The sequence below is a fragment of the Cibotium barometz genome, chromosome 66 (assembly GCF_041138505.1).
Source record: "Cibotium barometz isolate CiBa-2024 chromosome 66, ASM4113850v1, whole genome shotgun sequence".
NCBI lineage: Eukaryota > Viridiplantae > Streptophyta > Polypodiopsida > Cyatheales > Cibotiaceae > Cibotium > Cibotium barometz.
In genome coordinates, this window is record NC_141111.1 from 5,477,149 (window position 1) to 5,504,627 (window position 27,479).

A 27,479-nucleotide genomic window follows, 5' to 3' on the forward strand; every position below is an offset into this window, starting at 1 on the left:
AAAGAAGTGAAGGCTATGCTAACTGAAATTATTCAAAGAGATGGTGGTAGAACCAAGGCATTACAAAAGACACTAGCAAAACAAATTATCCTTGACTTTGTTACTAAAGAGAATGTGGGGGAGAGGGAGATCTTCAAACCCTAGCAAGTAAACACACACACACACACACACACACACAAGAGAGAGCAAGACACAAGAGAGAGATGGATAGATGAATTTTCTTCTATCTTCTTCTTCTCTACTCAACCAACATAACATAAAGATAAGAGTACACACTATATGGGTTAGTACTCAACTACTACAACATACAAGGGTCGGTCCATAATGTGAACCCGACTAAATGAGCTGGCGCTATAACTATGACAGTCTCTAGTAATCCAAAATGGCTGTCACATAGCCTGTCATCCCACTGGCCACATATTACCCATAATCTCACCAACCATGCCAGTGGTGTAGATGTGAAAGCTATCACCCAGGCGGGTCATCAATGTCCGTGGTAGCACTAGTTGAGCTCGATATCTCAACAGTTATCAAGGATGAGCCAAAGTTGCAGACACGATTGGAGAGTATTGTACCTACCTTGGACACAAGAAGATAAACATAATTTTTTATCAATGCCATGCTATCTTTAGGAAGAAAAATGATATAATATTTCCTTCTTTCTTGTCTAGGTTGGCACGTTGGAAGAGGGAGGCAGAAATAGAAACAGGTTCTTTTGCACAAGGATTTGATGCTATTTTACAACTTAAGAGAAAGTGTACTTATGACTTCTTTCAGAGCATGGTTTTCTTGGAATAATTGACCTTCTCTTCTTTTGATTGATGTCATGTCTTTAAGATGTCCACCAAGGGGCCAGGGAGTGGAGTTGACCTAGTGAACAAGATGAGACCAAGAGGTGAGCTTGGTAGCTCCTGGGTGTGTTTTGACTTTGTGAAAAGAATGTAGATTGGTCAATCATGGCATGCCATGTGTATAACCCCTATGTCCAAGAGTTGCAAACTATTGCAACAATTGGAGACTTTACGGTAGAGGACACGCAGGCTCAAACATTGTTTTGGGAGTTACTTAACAAGGTCATGGTGAAAGAGGGCTACCCAAAGGAAAACCATTGCACTTGGAGACTTAAAGGTAGAGGACATGCAGGCTCATACATTTTGGGGAGTTACTTAACAAGGTCATGGTGAAAGAGGGCTACCCAAAGGCAAAGTTTAGAGGCTTCATGGGGCTGATGAAGCTTAAGCCAATTGGAAAGCCATTAGAACTATGTTTAATGGAGACCCAAACAAAGTTTTGAAAGACAAGGAGAGATCTTCCTTATTCCATTGCGAACAAAGCCTTGAAAATCACTCAAAGAAGTGCATACCTCCTTGTCACCAAGAAGAATTCAAATTTAGGTACATGTAATGGAAAGATGCACCATCCCAAGAGGTAGCAAAGATAGAACTCAAGAAACTTCATGCATGGTTCAAAAAGGGACACATAAACAAAAAATAGATCTACATGTTGGAGACATGGATTACCTGGTGGCATGCAAGAGTTGCAGACTGGAGTGAATATGGCCTATTGATAAGGGGACATTCTTGAGGGATGAGGAAATCTCTACACTTAAGGGCTTGAGCTAAATACTAGTAATCAAGAAGTACTTCCAGATGTAGGGAAAAATAGAGATGGAAGTGCAGGTGGTGTTGACGAGAGACCTCACTTGCGTGATGGAGAACGTGTGGAATGGACTGCAAAAGTTACTAAAGACATGCATACAAAATCAACTCATCCATAGGCTTGGAGTGTGATGCGCATCATGTCAATGTTGTGGTGGAGAAGGAGCTTGTGGCGTTCACTCTTTCAACCATTGGGTCATGTAAAAAGGGTTAGAGGTACAAGTTTGTGGTGTCTGTTTTCCATCATGCAAGTGTGATGACTTTGTAAGAAGGGCATGCTCTAGAGGAGGATAGTATGCCATGAAAACACCTTTATTACATCTAACTCACATATTTGGTGCCATGGAGCACAAGGAAGGTAGGGAGTGAGTCATATGAGCAAGAGAAGAAGCATGCACATTAGAAAAAAGAATAGACTAAGGGTCCAATGGAAAAGGTTGATTTGTATGGTCACTTGTAAAAGGTGAAGTCAAAGCACAAGGGGGCACATAACATGTGAGCATTTATGGACACATGGTTGGCACTAGGGTGCACACATCTTGTGAGTTGAGAGCTTCATGAGGGCTATAAAATGATGTATTTGGATCAACTCTAATGAATGACATTTTGTAGTTTTCTTATGACCATTATCATTTTGTTGTTAATATCTTAATTATTTTCTTAATTATCTTATTAGTCTCGTCAAGCATGTCGATAATCTCTTACTATGAGCCGCCCTAGATGCATCTTTTAACATGGTATCAAAGCCACCTAGGGCTGGCCATAGTTAGAGCTTAGGATTAGGGTTCCATTGAGGCAAGGCCACTATAGGAAGCAACATTTCTACAAAATAGAGGCTGGCAAGCTATTCCAATTCAACGCAGACTACTTCTAGGTTTAATATGCAGCAAGTTACTATCATTAGCACAAGTAGCCCCATGAGTCTATTCACAGTCCATGTAACCATCCATAGAGCTCTGTCGCTTGTAGTACACAAGCTCCTGCATGAGTGTGGCATCACACAAGTCTAGATTTTATTTTGCGTCTCTTCAAGAATGTCTATAATATCTTAGTATGAGCTGCCCTAGATCCATGTTTTAACACTTTGTAGTAGTAGTAAGAAGGGCATGCTATGGCGAAGGATATGTGCCATGAAAACACCTTTATTACATCTACCTCACATATTTGGGGCTTGATGCAGAGAAACATATGTTTGTTCAAACCAACAAGCTTAAACCAAGCATGAGCTATATAGACATTACATACCCTTGGATAACATTGACAGTAAAGCCATGCCTTGACCTGTTTTGCATTTCTACTTATCCATGCTTTTTGGGCAACATTTTGGATGAATTTATTAGAAATCCCAACATTCATTTTGCTTGATATACGTATACCATTTGGATATGTAAAAGCATTTTTCCTACTTTTATGTTTGCATATTGAAATTATAAGTATTAGAGAAATTCCAACAATGTTTTGATCAAGAATGTAATATTCAGATATGTATATTTGGTTTAATGAATTTTAGTGATTCAATGTGTATGATTTGGATATTGTCAAATATACATGATTTTCCTCATAATTTATATCAAGAATACTGTTTATGAAGTTTGAAACTTATCTACGCCTTCAATTTGTCGCTCGAATTGCTCATATGTTTTGTTCGAAAAATGCTCCCTCCAAGGTTGTGTGGCATGCGAGTCAATTTATGTCTTGGTGTGGGCATTTATATCCCCAATATTTACATTCCTTTCATGTGATATCAACAAAGGGATCATTTGGATTTGTGGTGGAGGAGGTTTAGTATCTGGGGTCATGATGAGAGATATATAAGCCCGCCGTGTAAAGAGGGTAGGAGTGGGGCTATTGTAGTTGTAACATTTATGGGCATCCATGCTATGCACTGAGACTGAAGAGTTGAGAGTCCAAGGGACAAGGCATGCAATCCCTTATTGTTTGTTGGATGTCTTCTTAGGTTAGCATATTAAAGATAACTACTACTCGGGGGCCTTCTTTGATCATTAGAATTTTTGTAGTGCTCTTTGCTATACTGAGGTGTTTAAGAAAGACCAGACCCTTCCATATAAAGAGAGATTTTATACCTTATCCAGTGATCATGAAAAATTGAGGTTTAGTGTCGGAAAAATGGAAAAAATTGAAAATTAATCGTGAAAAATAAAAAATAGAAGGTTTTCATGAATTATAAATTTTACGGGTAAAAATTTGTTGATTAGCAAGAAAATATACAACATATCCAATGTTAAAAGGGTGTAAAATGTTTATGAACTTCATATATAATATTTATATATTTATATATTTATATATTAAGATATATATGTAAATATATATAATGTATATGTATGTATTCATGACTGTAGGTTTTAAGACTTAAGTATAGGGGTGTCCGCTTAGCACTGGCTACACTTAGTCACTAGTGTGATGTCCACTTGGCAGTCTTACACTTAATCAGCACCAGTGTAATGTCCACTTGTACCCAAATGTATAGGTCCCACATGGCCACCTAATCAATAGTTCTCGCATGATCACGTTCAAAACTAAATGTGATAGCAACAAGGCGATTTCAACGAGTTTAGTGTGACGTAGTTGAGTTTGAAATTTCTCTCCTCTCCTCTTTTCTCCAAGCTTTGCCTTCTCAAAGTCAATGAAAGGGAAGATTTGGCATATAGCATCATTAGTTGTAGCACATCTATGATTCAAGTAGGATCATCTTCAAAGTGAGCTAGTTCACAAGAGGGCTTGAGCTGCATAGCTTGTTTCTATAGGGTTGTTCCTTGTGTAGTGGAAGGTGTTATGCATTCACTAGTTTAGCTAAGTGTTGAGAGTATGCCAGGGGGGTAAAGGGCCTATTCGTAGAACTTCTTAGAATCGATTATGGTCACCATTCAACGAAAGCAAGCTTAGGTTAAAAAAACCATAATCTAGTAAAATGATGTATAACCTATAGTAAAATGAAACCCTAATGCCCATGGTGACAAACTTCATTGACAATATCAACAATTTACAAATCTCTAGAATGTATAAATTTAGATTTTAAAAGGCTTTTGAAAGCATTTGAAGGTTTTTAAATTTCTTATTATGTGGGAGAAATTTTCGAAATTCAAGAAATATTGACATCTTCCATGTAGAGGGTTTTCCCATTTGTTGTAAATAATGTTTTTCGTGAACACCGGAGAGAGTCTCAAAAGTATTTTCACTTTGCACAGGCTGATGTTGATGCATGACTATGGTTGCGTGGAGAAAATGGACTCTTCAATAAACCATGCGTGGTATGGCAGGCGTTGAAATTTAGGAGTCTTTCAAGACTTTGAAATTAAGTAGCCTTTCAAGACTTTGAACGCGGCGGCCTCTACCCCTACCACCACACCACCATCTCGAAGTTACATATATATCTACTACCTCATGCGGCGAGATTGGCAACAGTTTTTGCTCCTCACAGATGGCAGCCCCCTCTTCAAATTTCAGTAGTGGAGTTTATGTGTTGCTCTTCTTCCTAGTTGCTGCTGTGATTTTGCCTGTAACGCCTTTTGATTTTGCACGTGCCTTGTCTCTCCCCACTGGATGGAGAGTGTCCTCTTCCGATACCACCGCCGCACTCCTTGTGAGTGACAACCGTCAATACGCCTGGAAGTTCTACGCTAGTAGGCTAGACGCCAGCCGCAGGTTTCTCACCGTGATGAGCATTCGTTACAATAGCAATACAGTCGTTTGGACGGCCAATCGAGATCACCCAGTGTCTGCCAACGCTACTCTCTACCTGCACCCGAGGAACAGAAGTCTCGTTCTACAAGACGTCGATGGATCCGTTGCCTGGTCGGCTGACTCTTCCACCAACATAAGAATGGCTCACATGAATGACACAGGCAACCTGATGTTGCTGGGCAGCGGCACAGATGTTCTATGGCAGAGCTTCGACCATCCGACAGACACTCTGCTACCAGGGCAACGCCTGCGCACTGGCGGGAGCCTTTGGTCGAGCTTGTCTCGGGAGAGCCTAGCTCGGGGTAACTACAGTTTAAAGGTGGAGCTAGGGGGAGGTGTTCTTTATGCTAGCTTGGACGGGAGCAGGGCGAAGATTCCATACGAGCTGGAGAGCTACGTCACTTCCTCTGACTCTCTTCAAGGTGTTCTGCGCTCCGTTTGCAATCACACCGAGATCGTGTACTCCCCAGATGGAACGTCTTTTAGCCTGGAGCAGCAAGGAGGTCTTCCGACGCCACAGTGTGAGGCATTGAGTTCTGGGGACGATCCCGTCCACTCAGTACAATTTGCTGTCAATCGATCAGCTAGCGAGGATTTCCTCTTCATGAAGCTGGATCCTGACGGTAACATACGTGCCTACTATCAATCTCAGAACTCTAAGTCTGTGGAAAACAACGATCTCAATTCTGGTGGTCTGTTTCAAGACTGCAAGCTACCTGCATACTGTGGCTCCTATGGCTTGTGCAGCCAGCTGGCCAATAACGTGGGCAACTGTTCTTGCCCCGGTAACACTGAAGATTTCAGACCTGCAAATCTATCTGACCTTCGCCAAGGTTGCGTTCTTGTCAGTCACTTGCAGAATTGCACAGAATTGGCCAACATCTCCAGCCGCAGCCGTATAAAGTACCAGATGTTAGAGCTCCAAGGGGCAGACTATTTCGCCAACACATACCTTTATCCCACGAATGCCTCAACCAGCAGCGAGGAATGCCAGACCTCATGTCTTTCCAACTGCTCTTGCGTGGCTAGCTTCTTCAACAGCAAAACACGCAATTGCTTTCAATATGCCAAAATCCACACCTTGCAATACAACTTAGATCCCAGTGTAACTGCTTTCTTGAAGGTGAAGGCCCAGGCTAGTCCTCCTCACAAGACCCGCTTCGTCGTATGGCTATCGACGGGAGCGTCCGCTTTCCTGGTGGTTGCAGTCTTTGTAGTCGGAATGATAGTCCGGATCCTGATCCTGACAACCCCGTCAGAAGATGATGCTTTCTTAGAGAGCTTGCCGGGCTTGCCCCCGCGATTCTCTTACAAAGAGCTACAGGCGGCAACTCATAATTTCAGCTCCAGTTTGGGCAGCGGAGCGTCGGGGAAGGTGTTCCGAGGTGTCCTGCGCGACGGCATGGAGGTGGCCGTGAAACAGCTGCAGATCGGGGAGTCCCATGGCAGCAAGCAGTTCAGGGCCGAGGTGGCAACGCTGGGAAACATCAATCACATCAATCTGGTTCAATTGCGGGGCTTCTGTGCGGAGGGGTCACGTAGACTGTTGGTCTACGACTACGTCTCCAATGGTTCGCTGGACAGGTGGATCTTCGCCAGTGATTCGACGGAGGAGCAGAAGCCGACTCTGTCCTGTGAGGCCCGGTACAAGATCGCGGTAGACATTGCTCGAGGCCTGGCCTTTCTGCACGATGAGTCGAGGGAGGCGGTGATGCACCTGGACGTGAAGCCCCAAAACATACTGCTGGACGAGGCCTTCAACGCCAAGCTGGCCGATTTCGGACTGTCCAAGCTCATGGATAGGGGCCAGAGTCGGACGGTCACGGCGATGCGGGGCACGCCGGGATACATGGCACCGGAATGGTTCCTGAACATGCCCGTAACTGACAGGAGCGACGTGTTTAGCTACGGCATGGTGCTGCTAGAGATGGTGGGAGGCCGGAAGAATTTGGTTCTATCGGTGGCTACGGACGAGTGGTACTTCCCGGCATGGGCAGTGCAGAAGGCCACGAAGGGCCAGGTGATGGAAGTGGTGGATAGACAGCTGCTGTTGGAGTCCGCGAACAACAATGAAGCCGCCAACAACATCCAGCGGTTGTTGGACGTAGCCTTCTGGTGCATCCAGCACGATGCCAGTTCACGTCCCGCTATGAGTGCCGTGCTGCACATGCTGGAGGGCCATGCCGACGTGCCTCGTCCTCTTCTTGAAATGACGTACGGCTTCCGCACCAATCACCGGCAACGGCCCGTGGTGAGTTTTTCTCCCTCCGACTCAATAACAGCGGGAGGCCCACCGCCAATATCTTTCACAGCCACCCTCGCCCACTTGTAGGTAAATGTAGATACCTAGGGCACCTTGTTTTATGTATGATTGATTGAAATTAATATGTAATAAAGGAGGATCTTTAGTTAGGGATGGCATGCGTTCAACTATAAAAAGGTTAATGGATTTCATTTGTACCTTTTGATCATATGACTTACATGTGAGCCTTAGAGCTACCATATTTTGGTCTAAGAAAGTTATTTTTATTCTTTGGTGAAATGCTAAATTACTTAAGTATTGTATATTAATTAACATAAAGACCATATTAGGGAGTTTGAGTTTTAGTATACCAAATCCAAAGTTGACAGAGAATGTGGATTTATAACCTACTTTTTAAGAGCTTTCCACTGATATGTTAGATGAGTTGGTTTTGAAAAAAGCTTACAAGGGTTCATCGTGCCCTCATTTTTTAATCTTGCAAAATGGGAATTGGGATTTTTTCAAACTTCTTAATATAGTCTTCATAATGATTTGTCCCAAATCTAAGCTTATGGTCAATCCATTTAAATCAATTTCAAATCCATCAACTCTCTCAAGCTTGCTCCGATGGAACCATCCATAACCTTTCAAGTGCAAGTAGCCAATGGAGAAAATGAGAAGACTAGCTTGGCATGTCCTTCTATTGAGATGGTTTTATCTCCGCCATACACTTGGAAGGATGACTTGGTAGTGTTGGAGATGGGTCCTATTGCCAAGCAAGGATAATGTAGTAGCGGATACATTGTCGAGAATGTGGGCTTGCACTATGGCATCAATTATGGAGATTTATAGTGATTGGATTAAGGAAGTTCAAGAGGAATACCTCCTAAATGAGGTTGCTACCCACATTTACAAGAAATTACAACAAGGTAATCATGAAGATATTCCTCATTAAGCTTCACAATAACCTCTTATTGTACAATGTAGAAGTTCATTTGAAGGCTTCTTCTCATTGATATTGGACTTCAATGGTCATTCTGATGATTGTATACATTGAGGAGAATGTTGGCTACTTGATAAATGCATTTGTAGCCTATTATGAGCTCATTACCATCCGCTCCATTGATGTACATATTGGAGAATGCACCCAATACATAAAGCAGATTTTGAGGACAAAATCTTTGAGGAAGGGATGGTTTGTAATAAAGTAGGAACTTTAGTTAGGGCATGGGTATGGACTTAGCTATAAAAGGGGCTCATGGATCTCCATTTGTACCTTTTGATCATATGACTTTTGGAATGCACATTGGAACCTAGAGCTACCATACTTTGGCCTACGGAAGATTATTTCCATCCTTTGGTGAAAGACTAAATCACTTAGGCTTTATGTATGATTTCTTGCTAATTGCATGTTGATCAGTATAATGATTTATCCCAAATCTCAGCTTATGGTGGTCACTGCATTTCATAATATGAGTTGTAACTCTCATTAAGATCAGTGTGCAAAATTATGCTTTCAAATACCTTTAATATCTAAATCTAATCATTCAAGAGAGTTTTAAATACAGATTTTGTAAATAAAGTTTGTCACCACCATGGCCATAGTGGATTAGGGTTTTATTTCAACATGCAGGTTAGGTTATCCACCATGACCATACTAGGATTGGGTTTTTAAACCTGAGGCAAGCCAAGCTAGTGAGTTGGCACCTGTTGTGAAGTATAGATGTGCTACAACCAACAATAATATCACATTTATTTTTTGAACTTGGAACTATTGATTAGGTGGCCCTAGTGCACTAGTGACTAGGTGACTAGCCCCAAACAAGTGAACACCCTTAGCAATCCCTACACGTAAGTCTTAAAACCCAAAGTTATAAATATATACATACATATATAAATTCAAAAACCCTTTCAACACCAAATTAAAAAATTATTTTATTTGTTTCTTGCTACTCAACAAATTTTATGCCCCTCAAATTGGCAACTTTCACAGTTATAAAATATATTTAACAGAGACAAAAACCGACTTGAACACAAGCTAAAAACACAAGACTCTCTCTCTCTCTCTCTCTCTCTCTCTCTCTTACTTTGAACAACTTTCAAAAGTTATCAAAATTGTTTTACACAAGCAAAAACCGACCTGCAAGTTTTTTTTGTATTGCGAGGGTTATTTTTTTAGAGACGAAAGTTGATAGACCGTGCCAAGTTAAAAACATCGGACCCTCTCTCTCATGCACACACATAATTTATGCATGTAATAACAAAAAAATTATATTTTGGACCTATTCCTGCATAGATCTCCACACCAGTAATGTGGTGAGGCCGATGGTGACTCCTGGTGTAGGAAGGGCCACCATAAGTTAAGGACCCCTGGGTGAGTGGGGTGGCCACATGCATGGGAAACACTCCCCTCTCCCCCACCTTGATCTTAATGAATATTTCCAATATTTAAATCTCACAACCACTTACTCTTTGCCTACCACCTAGGGTTTCCTACACCTCCTCTTTTTACTTGCTCCAACCTTCACCATCTCTCCACTGAAGCTCCATCTATAGACTCTCTCTCTCTCTCTAAGTTTTACACATGAGGGTATATCCTTGGAACTAGGTTAAATGTAGTGATTTCCATTTGTGCTTTACACATTAGCTTTGGCCTCAACAAAAGATTGCCTATTCTAATGAGCTCTTCGTATTCTATTTTGCATCAAGGCTTGCATTATTGCATGTGTGGGATTCTGTACCACCTCCCAAGCACCCTATAATGAACTTACCACATTGATAGGGTTGAACACTTGCTCCCACAATAACTCCTTAGGGTCAAGAGGGTTACATGTGGAGGAGAATAAGAAATGTTACTTTGTTATTTGTTACTGACATTATCTTGATAGGTGATTGGCAGAGTGGGGTAAGAAGGTATTAATTTAGTAGTAAGAGGATGATGTATTGGTTATGTTAATGACATTGAAGAAATGTTAGTTTGTTATCTACTATTTTAGTGATATTTTCAATTGGTGATTGAGATGTGGGGTGAGAAGGTATTAATCTAGTAGTAAGACGATGTACTAGGTATGTTAATGCATGCATCATTTCCCCCCTCATCAACTTTAAGCAGTGGGGTGGTGGCTTCTTTGAAAAAAAAATGGACTCTGATTGGGACCAGTCACCTTGATCTATAAATTGGGGGTACTCTACATGTTTCAAGGAAAAATAATTAAGCATGTCTTGTAGATGTGATAACCTAATAATGTAGTGCGGGGGAGTATTGAACACTTTCATGAATCTTGACGTATAAAAATGTATCATAGTCCTCTAACCACCTATGTTTGGAACCACTCTAAACTAGCCTGTATGATATCTAAGATAGCAAGCACCATGAAGGTAGGTTATCTCAAATAAAGGGCTCTAAAAAACCTTCCTTGTCATCTAAAAAACTAGCAAGCACATTGGCGGTAGGTTATCTCGAATAAAGAGCTCTAAAAAACCTTCCTTGTCATAAAAAATGGTGGAGTTTTGTAGTACTCTCCATAGGATTAGAAGTTTAGTACTATTGGATGGAAGGTAAAATGATAGATAAAGGGTCGAATAGGTATAGGTCAGCATGAAAAATAGGCATCCTAATGGCTTGATCATGGTGCTTATTCAATATTTCTCTTTGCTTTTGTTGTTTAGTTACCTATTAGGTAAGACTTTCCAAATCCAAGAATCCCTTTTCATAAACTTCAACTTTGTTTTTGTTGAAATTTATGGTGGATCAAACATGATGATTAAACTCATGGTGAAGGCAACATTAGGTTAAGCAAGAGAGGTTAAGACTAATCATGCGAGATTAGGATTGATGATAACACAATTATAGCATAATGACAATGTGTGAGAGAGAATGAGAATGTAGAAAGACTTGTGTTTTGGTGTTAATATTCATTGGATGCCAACCTATTTATAGGCTTGGTACAAAAGTAGTTAAAAAGTTGATTAAGGGATAATGGCATTTCTTGATCCAAAAGTGCATCAAAAAGAGCACCCATTGCCTAGAATGGAGTGTAACCTATGACTCTTTCACACATGCTATGGATGTCCTAGACGTGTGCATGGCCAGGAACCTCATGCCTTTAAACCATATAACCATATGCCCATATCCGCAATGTCACATGATATAATATATTTCATTGTATTGTTTCAATGCCCTCCCTCAACAAAATATCCATGGTTTGTCAATGCTAGCTCTAGTTATTGATTACAGTGTTATTTATGATGACCATCCTAGTGCCCGTAGGTCTTTCTAATGGTGGTTTACAATTCCAATTATGATGACACATGATAGACATCTAATTATGATTACATTTTTCTTAAGATAGAGGAGTGACCACAGTGGGCTAATTTTGGCTAGTCTACAATCATCTTGAGCATAATTGACCTCTGTTGAGGTCTCTACTTCTTTGCTTGAAGATGCTTCCTTCTTGATCTTGATCTTGATCTTGCCATTGTAGCTCTTGATTTCTTCATGTTGATGTTGATGTATGTCTTGATCTTCTTCATCCTTGATTTCATTATGTTGTGAAGTCCATGTAGGCAAAGATAAATCATTTTCTCAATGTGTTCATGATGCCTTACATGATGATGATGCATATACATGATGATGATGCATATCCCTTTTTCAGATGATAAGGTAATAAATATGCATAAGGGAGTCTTAGCCTTATTAATGGTCAGTGTCTTGCCCTTGTACAATTGATTTATGAGCATGATCGATGAGTTACATTAAGCATATAAGCTCAAAAATCCCATCGTCCTAAGCAATGTTAATGTAGATTTATATACCCTATTTTGGATTAACAAATTGATCACTTAAATCAAGGGACAAATCTGATTTGATGCTTTACAGAGGTTTAGCAACACTTGAATGTCACATATGAACCTCTGATGGCCCTAAAACCTTCAAATGGTTAGCACTAATAAGGGTATTTGTAATGAAGCAACAACTTTAGATTAGTTCTAGAACCATGTTCATGGGCTCAAGTATAAAAGGGGGCTTATGGACCACTATTGTAACCTTTTGATATCTTTTGACATCTTTTGATATTGGTCTTGACTCTAGGAGCCTCGTGGCTTTCATACCTTAGCTTGTGGAAGACTATTTCCATCCTCTTGGTGGGAGGTTAACTTACTTAGGCATCATGACCATTGTATGAGATTATCCTTTAAACTGTGTTAATCGATGGTGATTGTCCCTAATCTCAACTTTATGATCCCTCCATTCCGATTGGTATCAGAGCTCTTGGCTTAGATCCTTGTTTAGAGAGTGATTAGATGATTAATCATTTTTAAATTATTCTTAATGTAGTTTTTAGAATGTATTTTCTTAATCATGATTAATATTAATAATTTTCAAAATTAACTTTTATAGAGTTTTTAGATTTGCTAATTTCTTGATTTGAGAAGATTAGCAATGAAATTTATATTAATCATTTTTGAATTTGTATTAATCATTATTTTTAAATTAGATTTGCTAATTTCTTGATTTGAGAAGATTAGCAATGAAATTTATGTTAATCATTTTTGAATTTGTATTAATCACTATTTTAAAAATCCTAATCCACCTTCTTGTTTGATTTATTGAAGTTCTTGATCTTGATTTCTTGAAAATTTTCTTGATTTTTGTAATCAGGGTTTATAGAAGTTTCAACATACATATTTGAGTGATTTCTTACATTATCTTACTTAGGGAGTATGCTTTTTTGAAACCCTAGGTTACAATATCTTTGTGTTCTTGGGAATATTGTAAGAAGAAGATTGTTGTGCAAAAATTTAGTATAGTCTCAAGAAGTGTGCAAAAATTTTACATTGCCATGCAAGATTTGGTATATAAAAATTTTAGATTGTTGTGTAAGATTTGGTGCAAAATTTTCAAATTATTGTGCAAGATTTGGTGTAGAAATTCTAGATTGCTATGCAGAGTTTTCCAAGTGGTTGTGTGTAGAGATTTTTCGACGCTCTTTTCGACGATTATTTCGACTGACATTTTGACTTTATTTAACGATTGCGATTTGGATTGGCATTTTGACACTTATTTCGACTATCATCTAGACGCTATTTTCGACGGATATAGGAAACTTTCGAGTCAACGGATGCAGAAAACTTTCGACGCGTGCAGGTATTAATTTTTTTTTGGCATAATGATGCATCTAGCTGCAGTCTTGTAGTTGGATGCACCATTATGCCAAATTTATAGAGTACCAAAGGCAACTGTACTCTGATGTGAAGAACGAAGCGAATTTGTTGAAAAAGTTAGAGAGAGGGCCATAATGTTTTTGACATTACAAAGTAGGTACACAATTCACACAAGTGCAAACAATGGCCAAATTATATTGCAAGATGTGAAATTTACATATCAAGCTCTGACGCGAGATAAGCCAAAATTTGCATACAATCTATACAAGCTCAAAGATGTGAGCTGACCAAAATGTGTATGTACAAGGGGAAAGACATGGGCAAGGCCACTCTATGCGGAGCCCTCACTCAGGATCAGGCATTGGTCCTCCCTGCAAAAACCATACAAGACGCTTTTTTTGGTATACCAAAACAACGATCTAACATGACATGGCAAAGCAAGTATACAAATCATAAGGTTAATAATGCATACATACAAAAGCTTATGCAAGCCTTATGCAAACTATGCTGCTATGCAAGCTATGCTAAAGCTTATGCATAAAGCATGCATGAGGCCTTATGCATAAAGCTTTAAGCATAAAGCTATGCATGAGGCCTTATACATAAAGCTTATGCATAAAGCATTATGCAAGAGGATTTTGCGTAAAGCACTATGCAAGCCACGCTATCCTAAACTAAATCGTATCTCATGCATTAAGCATGCATGCATAGATAGAGCTGAATGCATGCATAGAGCTTAATCTATGAATATATCTCTATGCATTATGAATGCATGCATAGAGCTTAATCTATGCATTAAGCTATACGAATAGAGCTTAATGCATAGATTAAGCTCTATGATTAGAGCTCTATGCATGTCCATTAAGCTCTATGCATAGAGGACCTACAAAACAAAACCCCTCTTTTTAGTAGATAAAAATAGAGAAAAGAGAGGATAAAAAGGTAGGAAAGAGAGGAAAGCACTTACCTCTTTTTGGTGATGTTAAAAGAGAAGATTAGAAGACCTACAAAACCAACAAAAGGGTGAGGAAAGGATTAGTAATGCATACATACAAAAGCCCTAAGAACCTAATGCATACATACAAAATCGAAAAGAGAGAAAGAAATTTACCTCTTTTTGGTGAAGTTGAAAGAGAGGATTAGAAGACTTACAAAACAAAACAAAAAGTTGAGAAACGAATTAGTAATACAAAACCCTAAAAGTGTGAATAGCATGGATACACAAGGAGGTTTATCCTTTAACACGCACACACCAATTTAACAACCAAGAGGAGAGGAGAGGAGAGGGGAGGGGAGGGGAGGGGAGGGCAAAGAAGGAGGTGGAGAAGAGCTTGGGAGAGAGAAAGAACCTGCAAAACAAATGAGAAAGCAAAAAAACAAGAAAATTACTCATAATTACACACACTGACATTTTACATCACATGTGCATGTAACCAAGTGGAGATGGGAGTGAGGGAAAAGGAGGCATACCTGGTGAGGAAGCAAAACCCACGCGCATGAAAAAAAATGCAAAAAAAAAGAGAGGTTCTGTTTTACTGTAAAAACCTGCATCGTCAATATATGCGTCGAAATAATCGTGGAAAAAAGCATCGAAATCAGAGTGGAAAAAAGCGACGAAAAATACGTGGAAAATAGAGTGAAAATAAGAGTCGAAAAAATGAAATTCCCACGCTCTTTTCGACGGATATTTTGACGACTTTTTCAACGGTAGCTACTTTTCATTCAAATTCAAAATCTTTCCAGATCTTGCACGCCCTCAACATTTCAAATTACCTATCACCGACTACCACCCTCCACAAATACTTAAGAGAGGATTTCCCTCCAAAAATAAGCATTCGTTTCCATTTTAGAAATAACTTGGTGAAGACTGAGAGGGACCAAACTCGTTTGAATTTTAGAAGGAGTCGAACAACCCGCACACTACCGTACCCAACATAACTTGCACTTCTTCTAGACTTTCCTTCTAATAAATGGCTCAAGCAAACCATACTACAAGCTAAACGCAATGGTGAATCAATAAGTGATGAGGAGGAGGAGCTTGCATATGGTTGTGATTTGCATGTATGTGAGTTAGAGATATCTAAGCATTGTATTTTATGTTGTGCTTTCATGAATTTATACAATAAAAGTACTTATTTATTGTGCTTACAGGAGGCTTGCAGTATCGTAAGTTTGGGACAATTTGGTCACACGGACGTCACTTTTGAGTAGAAGGAATAGATAAAAAGAGAACAAAATTTGATTGTGGTGTGAAGGCTAATTTCATGCAAGAAAGTTGTTCAAGTGATGGCATTATTGTGGAACAATCCAAGATATTATCAAGGTTGGATTCAGTAAGTTTGATATGTTCATTTTTGATGTGAAATGGTTCAAGTTGGTAACTCAAGGGACGTAAGTAACTGTACGCAAAGACAAGTGTGGATTTCTTTAACAAGTAGACCGCACAAAGATATGGACTGACCAAAGGGACACATTTATGCTACCAGAGCACTGTGAGCAAGTCATCTTTGTGGAAGACCTAACAAATCATAAATGGTTGTTTGTGATCCAAATAAATCCACGTGGAAAACAAATATTTGAAGAGGTGAAAATAGCAGTTAACTGTTTGCCAGATGCTGAGGAACTCCCCCCAGATCATGTGATGGTTGAGCATACACCACTAGCACCTATTGAACAACAAGAAGAACAAGAAGAAGACATACTAGTTGAGGAAGTAGGTGAGGCTCATACGGGATTAGGATCGGATGAAGGTGTACTCATTGAGCAAATACATCTTGAACGAGAAATAGACACTAGAGATAATCCAGAAGAAGAAGAGATTCAAGCTTAGTATGATCATGATGCATTGACAGCTCTCATGCTAGAGCTAGAAGAGGATGACGACATCGATGAATTACCTTCTACTACTACAAGACAACCGGTTCCACACCAATTGACAACAATGATGGAGTATTTCTAGAAATAGATTTATTTGGAGCCATGGACCTCACTGAGGATGAGCAAGTTGATGATAAACTTTAATTTCATTGTAAAATAGAGCACTTTCTTAATTGCACCTTAGTGATGAGGAGGAGGAGCTAGCATTTTTTCTCCCTCAAAGAGTGTGATGGAAGTTATACCCTCCTCGCTCCCTCGGCTCCCCCCCCCCTCTCTCTCTCTCTCTCTCTCTCTCTCTCTCTCTCTCTCTCTCTCTCTCTCTCTTTATCTATCTCTTTCTCTCTTATCATATATCTCTCTCTCTCTCTCTCTCATAGACATATATGCTTGCAAAGAGATAGAAAGAGAAGGCTAAAACACACCCCCAGATGAGAACTAGCAAATATTATATATAAATTTAATTTTTTTTAAAAAGAAAAAATTTGACTGTTATTTCGACGCTTATTCCGACGACTTTTTTCACGCATATTTTGACTGTTATTTCGACGCATTTTTCCACGCATATTTTGACGCCTATTTCGACGCACATATCGACGACACGACCAGGCGTGGAAACTAAGCGTCAAAAAACAATGATTCTCTTGTAGTGTAATGCTATGCAAATGGTTTTTCCATGTAGAAAACATAACACTTGACTATAGACAAAATCTTGCAATAACTTTTGTGGTTTATCATAAATCTTAATGCTTAGAAGCTATAAGGTTGTTAATTCTGCAAGGTTTATATAAAATCCATAACAATTTGATGCTTAAGAGTAACTTAAACAGTTTATTGGCCAAGAATTAAGCAAATAGTGCAAGATTATTACTTATCTTATGTGATAAGTGATTAATCTTAGTGAATTTGGCAAAGTTTTGTATCAAAAGCAAAGAAGTTTGATGCATGCATGATAGTTTCTATGAATGCATACGAAGATTGATGAAATGCATGTCATATTGAGAAGTTCAATGCATTCAAAGCTTGAGGCAAGCAAGAAGACCTAAACACTCACAAAAAGGTGGTGTAAAATCCATACATACATGGTATTCAAGACTCTTTCACAATCATCGTTGCCCTTGGTTATTATAGGCTCAGTAAGATCACTGCTCTAGTGTTTGTTCGCGTTGCCATTCTTGGTTTTACTACTATCACTTGAGAGGACATCAAAGGGTCTTGACAACATCAACAAAGCCTAACATCAGCACAAACAACCAAGTAACTGAGGACCAAGTCACTTGAACACAACAACTTCTAGAAGTAAAGTAAAAGTCGCAAGAGGATTCAAAAGCATGATCTTTATCAAGAAAAAGATGGAGAGTATGTAGCTTTAGTGCAAATTTGTTGCAAACATTCATGCAAATTGTTCTATCGCTTCATTTGATACCTTGGCATGCATTGGCTACTTTGAAGCTTCATAATGACCTTGAAGCTACTTCCTTTGATCTAGTGGTACCTAGTGATCCCATGAGGCATTAGCTTCATTGCCTCTCATTGAGGCTCAACTGAAGAGAAATAACACCAGTTCAGCTCAACAAGTGTCGCAGTGCACTTTAGCAGCATTGACTCTCTCTTTCATTGTGAGCAGCAGCAGCAAGTTTTTCCTTGTAGCCCCTATAGCTTGTTCAAGTGCTCTAGGACCACCACAATTCAACGTTACATTCCAGCAAGAAGCGGCATGCAGTGCTGGTTTGGCTAAGATGCGAGATAAGACTTCTCATCTCTCGCTTCCTCTGTGCATAGTTGCAATGCTTTTGTGGTTGTTTTGTGGTTGACGATGACTGTGTGCTGTGTTGGCTACGACCTTGACTAATCTCCAACTATAGTCATTTTGGTAGCCAGCATAAGCGTTATAACTCCAGTGACATAGTCATTTTGGCAGAGCTAACATAAGATAATTCCTCCAGCGACACAGATGAGTAAGTGTTCACAAATGCATAGGCTTACTATCCTTCTTCGTTTCATTTCGGTAGCCCCATAAGCTAACTCTAGCAACATAGACGAGTAAGTGTTCATAGGCATGCAACGTTTCACGAGCGCGTTCTCTTCAAAGCTACTACACAAGGCACTTTTGTTCATTCTCTATATAGTAAAAAAAAACCATTCACTAGATAATTTCCTAGATATAAATGAACATATCTAGGAAAAGTGCAAACTAGAGAAAATGAAACACTTTCTAAGTTCAGTGTTTTGTGAGGTTGTCCAACCTTCTATGCTACTGAAGTACATGGTTGCATCACAACATATTCTTGACAACCATTTTCTATTTATCTACAGCCTGATCCAGAGGCTGCTCTACATGGTCCAAGCTCACCGTATCATCTTTTTTTGGAGAATCTGTTTTCTGCTGCTCCATCCTGTCCTGTACAATCTCTTGGTGCTGCTCCATTGTCTCCTCTACTACCCCTGGAGCATCTGTTTGCTGCTGCTCCATCTTCTCCTCAATAACATCAGCACAGCAGGTCCTTGTTCCTATGGCTTCTCCTTATCAGCACTAGGTCCTTGTTCCTGTGGCACCACATCAGCATCATCTGTGTCATCAAGGTGTATGACACCTTCTCGGACTTTAGAGCTCTCACCCAACTCGACAGTAGCTGGTACAATAGGTTTGGGGGAGGCATACTTCAAAAACTTCCAAATTGTATCAGCTCTGAAACTATATACATAGTTCGAGCTGAAGCTATCTTCTCTCATCTGTAATGACATATGATGATTTAGAACACTTTGTACCAATATCAATTATTTTGAAGCTAAATGAAAATTATTTTTTCTTACAAGGTCTGGCTGTCCTATCTCAAAATAGCTTGAAAGTATATATTTGACACTGATCAGCACTCTCCAGCCGCGCAGCTACTTGAATCATCTTGTTGTGGTGTATGTACAGTTGGAAAGATATGTTAGAAACTGTTAACATCTGAACAAAACAAAATTATTCAATAGGTTCAAAGGCATAGCATGAAATAGACATCAGTAGAGGGAACGACTTTCTACCTCTAAATTTATTGGCTCTATTGAATCCAAAAGATTGACATTAGGAGGACAATCATCCAATGCATCTAGAAGCCTTCTAATACAACTGTAATACATATAATTCAGTTAGTGTGCATTAAATCAAAATAATGAAGTTTAAAGTTAAAAATAGCACACACACCACTTACAATTTCAGCTCTCTGTGTGTGTTTTTAAGAGAGTTGAATATAAATCATTGCTTCTGCTGGATGTCAATAGAAGCAAAGCTCTAGTGGTCATTGCATAAGGAAAAAAGCATTAAGAAATCAAAGGCTACAAGAGTTCTCAATCTTAAAGAAGAATCCCAAAAGAAGCAGTCACCCACATACTTGTTATGGTGGTATGGAAGTAGCAAAACATCGACAACATCAAAATCGCAGTGTCTGAACCAATTGGAAATATCCATGGGAGATTCCTTTGCATCTCTTAACTTGAAGGAAATGGGAGGATCAATAATATGAACTGTATGCTGTACAGCGTGGTTAAGCCAGCTTCTCATCATGCTGCATTGGACTAAACAATAATTAGGGTAGGGTATAAAGGAGGTACAAGAAGGATTGTTTTGCAAACAAATGTAAAATAAAAGACACTTACTAGAGCATTGCAAGAATGATAGTATCTGAGCAATACTCATTCTTATGAGCCAATGCTGCCAAGCATGGTTTTGTCAAGTCAAAATTATTCACTGAAGTTTCATCCTCAATATGGACAACTATGTTAGGGCCCAGCTCCTGCAACCTTCTCTGTATCTGCAGCTCCCTCTGTACAGTCTCCACATCTATAACAGATTTGGATTCTTTTATTTGCTGCTTCAGTGACTCCTCATAAGCAGCTGTCCCTCTGGTGTTCTTTGAGTGGGTTACTTCAACAAACTTAACCTCATCTACCTTCAACTTTCTTGTAGGTGGAATTAATAATATGTCTCTCATCTTGATGTCCTGCCATTCCACAGGATGGACCAGCTTGTCATACCTCCATAGTGTCTGCTGTCATGGTTTTTACTCTTTCAGCAGTCATGCGCTTTACAACAGCCTGTTAGCATCACACTGAGATGAGCTAACAGCAATTGAACTTTCCACACTTTGTCTGTTGTCATGCTTTTTACTCTTTCAGCAAATGACTGTACAAGTAATGCATGATGCTACCCCTACACTCTGCAGAGAGGTTTAAAGTGCTCTGTCATGCGCACAAGGAAGTGCTCTATTAAAAAAAGGAGACAAACACATATATTACCTGGTTGGAGCTAAGAGCATGGGAGCCAATGGCCATGGTGACAGAAAGCACAGTGGGCATGGCTATGGGGATTCCACCGATAAGCAAGATGACCAGGTTTTCAACGCTCGTGCGGTAAGGAGTGTGCTGAGTGAACATCACAATGGACTCACCCATGATGCCCACTAGGATGATAAAGAAGCAGAAGTTTCCAATTTTCCTCAAAACCTCCTGAAAGTGGCCAGGATTCTGTGTGGTGTCAATAAGGTGGCATGAATACCCCATGAGAGTGAATTTTCTAGTAGCGATAAAACAAGGGCGTCTATCTCTCCCTGCTTCACAAAAACAGAGCCAAAAAAGGCCTCATGGCTGGGATGCTTCGTTTGCTGGAAGGCTCTCTCCTGTCATGGCGAACTCGTCAAGCAGCAAAGGATCACCATCTAGCAGCCTACAATCAACTGGCACGATGTCACCAAGCTTGATGGCGAGGACAATGTCTCTCCGGGTACGACGATGGCAGCGTCCACCTCCTGGGGCGTGCGACAGAAGGCATGGTCAGCCATGCTTATACAATAAGGGGAATGGAGTGTATTCAATGTACCTGTGTTTGCTTCTCATTGGGAAAACACACGCTCTAAAAACAAATAGCAGCACTAAACCTCTTTTAATTTATCTTAATCTCTACCTGATAGTGGCCATCTCACAGCACACGCGCACGGGCAGCGAGCTTCTTCATGATCTCATCCGCGGCCTTGCCCGCGTGACGCTCCTCAAGGTAGGAGATAGTGGCATTGACAAAGAGGAGGAAGACGATTCCGACAAAGTCCTGCCAATCGGGCACCTTGTGGTCGCCATTGTCCAGCACGATGGCGACGATGGCAGCGATCTCCATGACCCATGACAGGGGGTTCCACATGAACTAGAAGAACTTACGAAGCTCGCTCTCCTTGATCTCCTCCAGCTTGTTTGGCCCCATCTGCTCTGCAGCCTACGCGCCGCCTCCACACTGAAGTCAGCCCTGCTTTTGTACAGTCCAGGACGTGAAACACCTCCTCCATAGCCACGCTCTTGAGCATGTCACCAGCAACGCTGAGTACTGCGCATCCCCTACACGCCCTGGTTCTTGCCGTTCAACTTAACCAAGATTAGCCAAAAGTTAGGGTTTTTTCATTATTTTTAATAAAAATTTTACACCACACCCTCTCTCTCTCTCTCTCTCTCTCTCGGCTCTTCTCCTCTCTCTAACCTCTCTCTCTTATCAACACACACGTCCCTTACTTCCCCCTCATAAGCACACACATGTCCCTTACTTCCCTCTCTCTCTCTCTCTCTCTCTCTCTCTCTCTCTCATGAACACATGCATGTCCCTTACTTCCCTCTCTCAATGCGTGATTAGAGTCATGGAAGCTGAAGATTCTATTGGCCAGATTTATACAAATCCCGTACTTCCCCCCCCCTCTCTCTCTCTCTCAATGATTCTACTAGCCAGATTCTTCTTTAAACTCATAGATTTTTTAGTGCAAAAATTCAAAGATTAATTTCTAAAATCTCGTCATCTCTAGTGACCTTAGCTTTGATCATCTCAAGATGTTATAAGCACTTAGGACTAAGCTAGGACTTATTCTCAAAGTCATCTTAGGTCTTAAATCATAATCATCTCTAGTAATCTCTTTGTTGTCTCACTCAAACCAATAAAAGCTCACATGATCTTAGCTTTGATCATCTTAGGATTTTATAAGCACTTAGGGCCAAGCTAGGTCCTTATTCTTAAAGCCATCTTAGGTCTTAGATCATGATCATCTCTAGTAATATCTTTGTTATCTCGCTTGAACCAATAACATCTCACATGACCTAAGCTTTGATCATCTCGAGATTTTATAAACACTTAGGGCCAATCTAGGTCCTTATTCTTAAAGTCATCTTAGGTCTTAGATCACAATCATCTCTAGTAATCTCTTTGTTGTCTCGCTCGAGCCAATAAGAGCTCCTACTATATGACCTTACCTACGATCTTTACAGTTGAATTCAAAGATGGATTTCATTGTGGTGAGATGAAGACAAGGGCTTTGATGGGTGCAAGTAGTGTAGAAGAGGGTGAGTGGTGATATGGGGATGCCAACAAAGAGTTTGGATGGGCCATCATCAATGGCTAATCATGGCTATAGCTCACGCACGTGAAGGGATGTGTGCACATGACAACCCTTCAAGCATCATCCATCTCGGGGCCTATAGGTGAAGCTTTCGGTTGCCTACAGCTGAAGCTCTCTCTTAATTGTAAGTAAAGCTTTGTGGATCACATATATGTGTCTCTTGATGTTGATGGTGAGCACAACAGCCTGTATTATATCTAGATGTTCAGACCTTTATGGTCTTTGTATTTGGTTCTTTGGTCTCAAAGGGTCCTTTTTGTGTGTGTTGTTTATATGGAAGATGAGTGAATTCGATGATGGCCTTACCTCTACCCTATGCTAAGAGTGATATTGATACACCACCATATACATTAGTGGAGGTGTAAAACAAAATAAAGGAGTAAAAAGTGTTGTAATTAAAGATACTAAAATTTAAATATAGCTCATATTATATAATTCATATAGCTCACAAGATAGATTATCAATTTGATATTGGAGCATACTATTGATCTTTTTGGAAGCTATAAGTATGATAGCTCATAAGAGCTCTATATATAACTAGTCTTATGTGTGAAATCTTCCAATCCCTAAATATTAGATCAAAAGAGGTAATGTTTTAGGTATGATCATACAATATCTTAATATTAATCATCTTAGGCCTTAAATCATAAGCCTAATAGATAATCTTACATTGATATGATTAGAATTCTAGAATATGAATATGTTGATTGTTTGAACCACTCAAATCAAATGACAAATTCAACTTGTGACCATGGCCATCAAAACACTTGGTGATATTTCATTTTCATGTGGAGTCTGTTTAACATTTGCATCAACAGACTCTGCAAACTCAGCCCATGCAACCCTATACTTTCCTATGTCAACAGTAGTAAAGGGGGCTGCTGTGCTATTCTCATTAACAAAACCACGAGCGAAGGCAATCGAAAGCTCATGATTGATGGGCTCTCGGTGGTACACCTTATAATGCAAGGTCACCATTTTTTAATAGAGGGGAGGATTTAAATCCCGAGAATACTGATAGCCAATCTTTGACTAGTATGTTTGCATCCATCAATTTCCTCGGGTTGGCCCATGCTCGGTATGAAAATCGTGCTTTGTGTGAATATCGCCTTAGCATGGGAAGCTCAAGAAATGGAGGTACCCAAAACGAGACGAGCCTGTTTTAGATGCCATTGTTGTGATCACCCTCTCCAAGATGACAAACTGGAAGCGCATGAGGACTCATGTTGCTGAAACAAGGAGAGCATGAATGGATATAGAACATGCAATGAATCAAACCCTTAGCTAGACCACTAGAAAAGTGCCAAAGCCATAGAGAAATATTCACAAGTTCTATCCATATTTGGCAACCATGCCCTAAGTCTTGATTTAAATCAGATAAGGGAGATCCCAAGGAATCATAAGAACAAAGTTTTTAGAAAAAACAATGGAGTGTTTCCAATAGATTAGAAATAGTGAAAGACTATGATAGCAAGATATTAAAGAAGAAACCTAGTCATTTCTAGTGACCTTAGCTTTTTTAATATCATCTCAAGATTCTATAAGTGAAAGGACCAAGATAAGTTCTATGAGCTCTTCTCAACCCTTATGTGATCTTATGTGCTCATAGGAAGTCTTATGGGTCTTATGATCTCATTCAATCTCTAACAAGATTTTTTGAAATTATATTAGCTCTTACATGAATTATATGAGCTCTTACATAAATTATGAGATCTTACATTAATTATGAGATCTTAAGAAATATTATGAGCTCGTGTATGGTCTTATGAGATCTTGAGAGCTTCTACCATACACTATGTGGTCATAAAAGCTAATCTTAGACATTAAAGGATGATCACATTGATCTAGGAAATTTCATGACCTCATATATGGTCTTATGAGATCTTAAGAGCTTCTACCATACACTATGTGGTCATAAAATCCAAGCTTAGACATTATAAGGTGATCACATTAATCTAAATTGTATACATGCAAGCAAAATCATGTTAAAGATTACCACCTCAACATGGAAAGGAAGAAGCATAGTGGCAAATGAATACTAAGTTTAAAGAACTCTTATGAGCATAAAGCAACTCTTTTGTTCACTTTTACTTCTCAAACGATTCCTAGTCATGCAAGAAAAATCATGTTTATGACTACCGCCTTAATATGGAAAGGAAGAAGCACAATGGCAAATGTATATTAAGTTTAAAGAACTCTTATGAGCATAAAGCAACTCTTGTGTGCACTTTTACTTCTCTTATGAGCATAAAGCAACTATTATACCTTGGACTTAACTTTGGAACTTTTCCACTTTTTAAAGTTTATGACTTTTTAGAAATCTTTACATAACCTAAATCACTTTCCTCAAAATTGATTGGTCTTCTTTTACCTTTCTCATAATTAAAAGAACAATCCTGCGCCATTTTAACGTTGCTTCTTGCAATGTTTAACATGTTAAGCGTTGCTTCTTGCAACGTTTACCATATCTTGCATGTCTTTGAGAAATTCTTTTACACTCTAAAATTTAACCCAACTGGTATGGATGCTCTAGGTTGAAATCCCATACATTAGCATGAATGGTCTAAAACCAGTAGCAAAATGTTTAGCACTATTATAAGCAAATTCTAATAATGGAAGACACTCATCCCAATTGTTTTGCTTATGTGATTAACAGCTCAAAGCATATCTTCTAGGACTTGATTAACCCTTTCTATCTGTCCATCACTTTTTGTGGATGTTTAGACGCACTCATACTAAGTTTGGTGTCCAACTTTTTGAACACTTCTTTCTAAAAATGGCTTGTAAACTTTGTATCTTGGTTGCTTACTATATTTGCTGGCAATCCATACAATCTGTATAGATGATGGATAAACATTCTAGCCAATTCTGGTGTTTTTACTTCTTTTTTAGTTGATATAAATTGTACCAACTTGGTTAACCTGTCCACTACTACCCATACTGAATTATGCCCTCTACTTTTTCGGGGTAGTCCCAGTATGAAATCCATAGAAATACTTTCCCATTTACCCTCAGGTATTTGTAGTGGTTGTAATATTCCACCTACTTTTAGGCGCTCACCTTTATTGACTTACCACTTAGGGTATTTTATAACATAATTTTGGGTGTCCTTCTTTAAACCTGCCCAATAAAACTATCTTTTAACAAGTGCATAGGTCTTATAAATTCTTGGGTGCCCCGCACTTGGATTGTCTCATGACATTCTAGTAAAAAATATTCTCATGAATATTTTCTTTTTTGGGTACACAAATGTGACCTTTATATAACAAATACCCATTATAGATGGAAATTTTTTTCCAATAATCCTTTTCACTTATTGACCCTTCTTTAAGTGATTCCTTTGAACCACTATCTTTTTTAAGTGATACCCTTTTATCACTAGCAGTTGCATTTTCTTTACTCTCTATTTGAGAGTTATCTTTTTTAATCGAGTGATTCCAAACTACTTGATAGCTAGGGTCATTAGCACATTTTCCTTTTTAAGTGAGCCAGCAACTCACTTTTTAGTTGAGTAAAACTCAACACATTTAGTTGAGTAAAACTCACTTTTTAGTTGAGTAAAACTCACTTTTTAGTTGAGTAAAACTCAACACATTTATCATGGGTGCTTGACTTAGAGACCTGCCATGACATTAAATTTTCCTTTCCTATATCTAATTATTGACCCTTATTTAAGTGATTCCTTTGAACCACTATCTTTTTTAAGTGATACTCTTTTATCACTAACAACTGCATTTTCTTTACTCTCTATTTGAGAGTTATCTTTTTCAATCGAGTGATTCTAAACTACTTGATAACTAGGATCATTAGTACATTTTCCTTTTAAGTGAGCCAGCAACTCACTTTCTAGTTGAGTAAAACTCAACACATTTATCATGGGTGCTCGACTTAGAGCATCTGCCATGACATTAAATTTTCCTTTTCTATATCTGATTTGAAAATCAAACTCTTGTAGAATTTCAGCCCATCTAGCCTTCCTACCTTTTAACTCCTTTTGAATATATAAAATAATGACGCCACTTTTTAAGAGTATACACAATTGCAAATAGTCCTTTTTCATAAGTTGGATAGGTACTTTGAGCTTTGTCCAACTTTTTACTTTCAAATGCAACTGACCTTCCTTTTTGCAATAATACTACTCCTGCAACAACATTACTAGCATCCGTTTCCAATACAAATGGTTTATTTGGATCAACTATTTGCAAAATAGGAGTAGTAGCTATTGCTACTTTTGATTTTTCAAAACTAGTTTGTTGATCATGAGTCTAACTAAATTGTTTTCCTTTTCTTTTAAGTTGATTTTTCAGCTATCTTAGCATAATTCCTTATAAACTTTCGATAGAACCTTGCAAGCCTTAAAAATATTTGTAACTCATCTATATTAGATGGGACCTTCTATCTCAATATATCTTCAACTTTATCAGGATC

At 39.1% G+C, this 27,479-nt stretch overlaps 1 protein-coding gene and 1 pseudogene across 2 annotated transcripts; one reads left to right on the forward strand and one right to left on the reverse strand.

Annotated features, from left to right (window-relative positions):
- Positions 1-4,664: 4,664 nt before the first annotated feature.
- Positions 4,665-8,927, forward strand: LOC147602691 (G-type lectin S-receptor-like serine/threonine-protein kinase SD2-5). Its single transcript, XM_086797493.1, has one exon. The coding sequence runs from the start codon at positions 5,098-5,100 to the stop codon at positions 7,690-7,692; it is 2,595 nt and encodes an 864-aa protein (XP_086653619.1). The 5' UTR covers positions 4,665-5,097; the 3' UTR covers positions 7,693-8,927.
- Positions 8,928-20,655: 11,728 nt separating this feature from the next.
- LOC147602692 (ATPase 11, plasma membrane-type pseudogene) lies at positions 20,656-21,793 on the reverse strand (annotated as a pseudogene). The gene is made up of 3 exons (XR_015265756.1): positions 21,613-21,793; positions 20,923-21,233; positions 20,656-20,721 (listed from the first exon to the last, which is right to left on the reverse strand). The product of XR_015265756.1 is annotated as an ATPase 11, plasma membrane-type pseudogene (transcript).
- Positions 21,794-27,479: the final 5,686 nt, after the last annotated feature.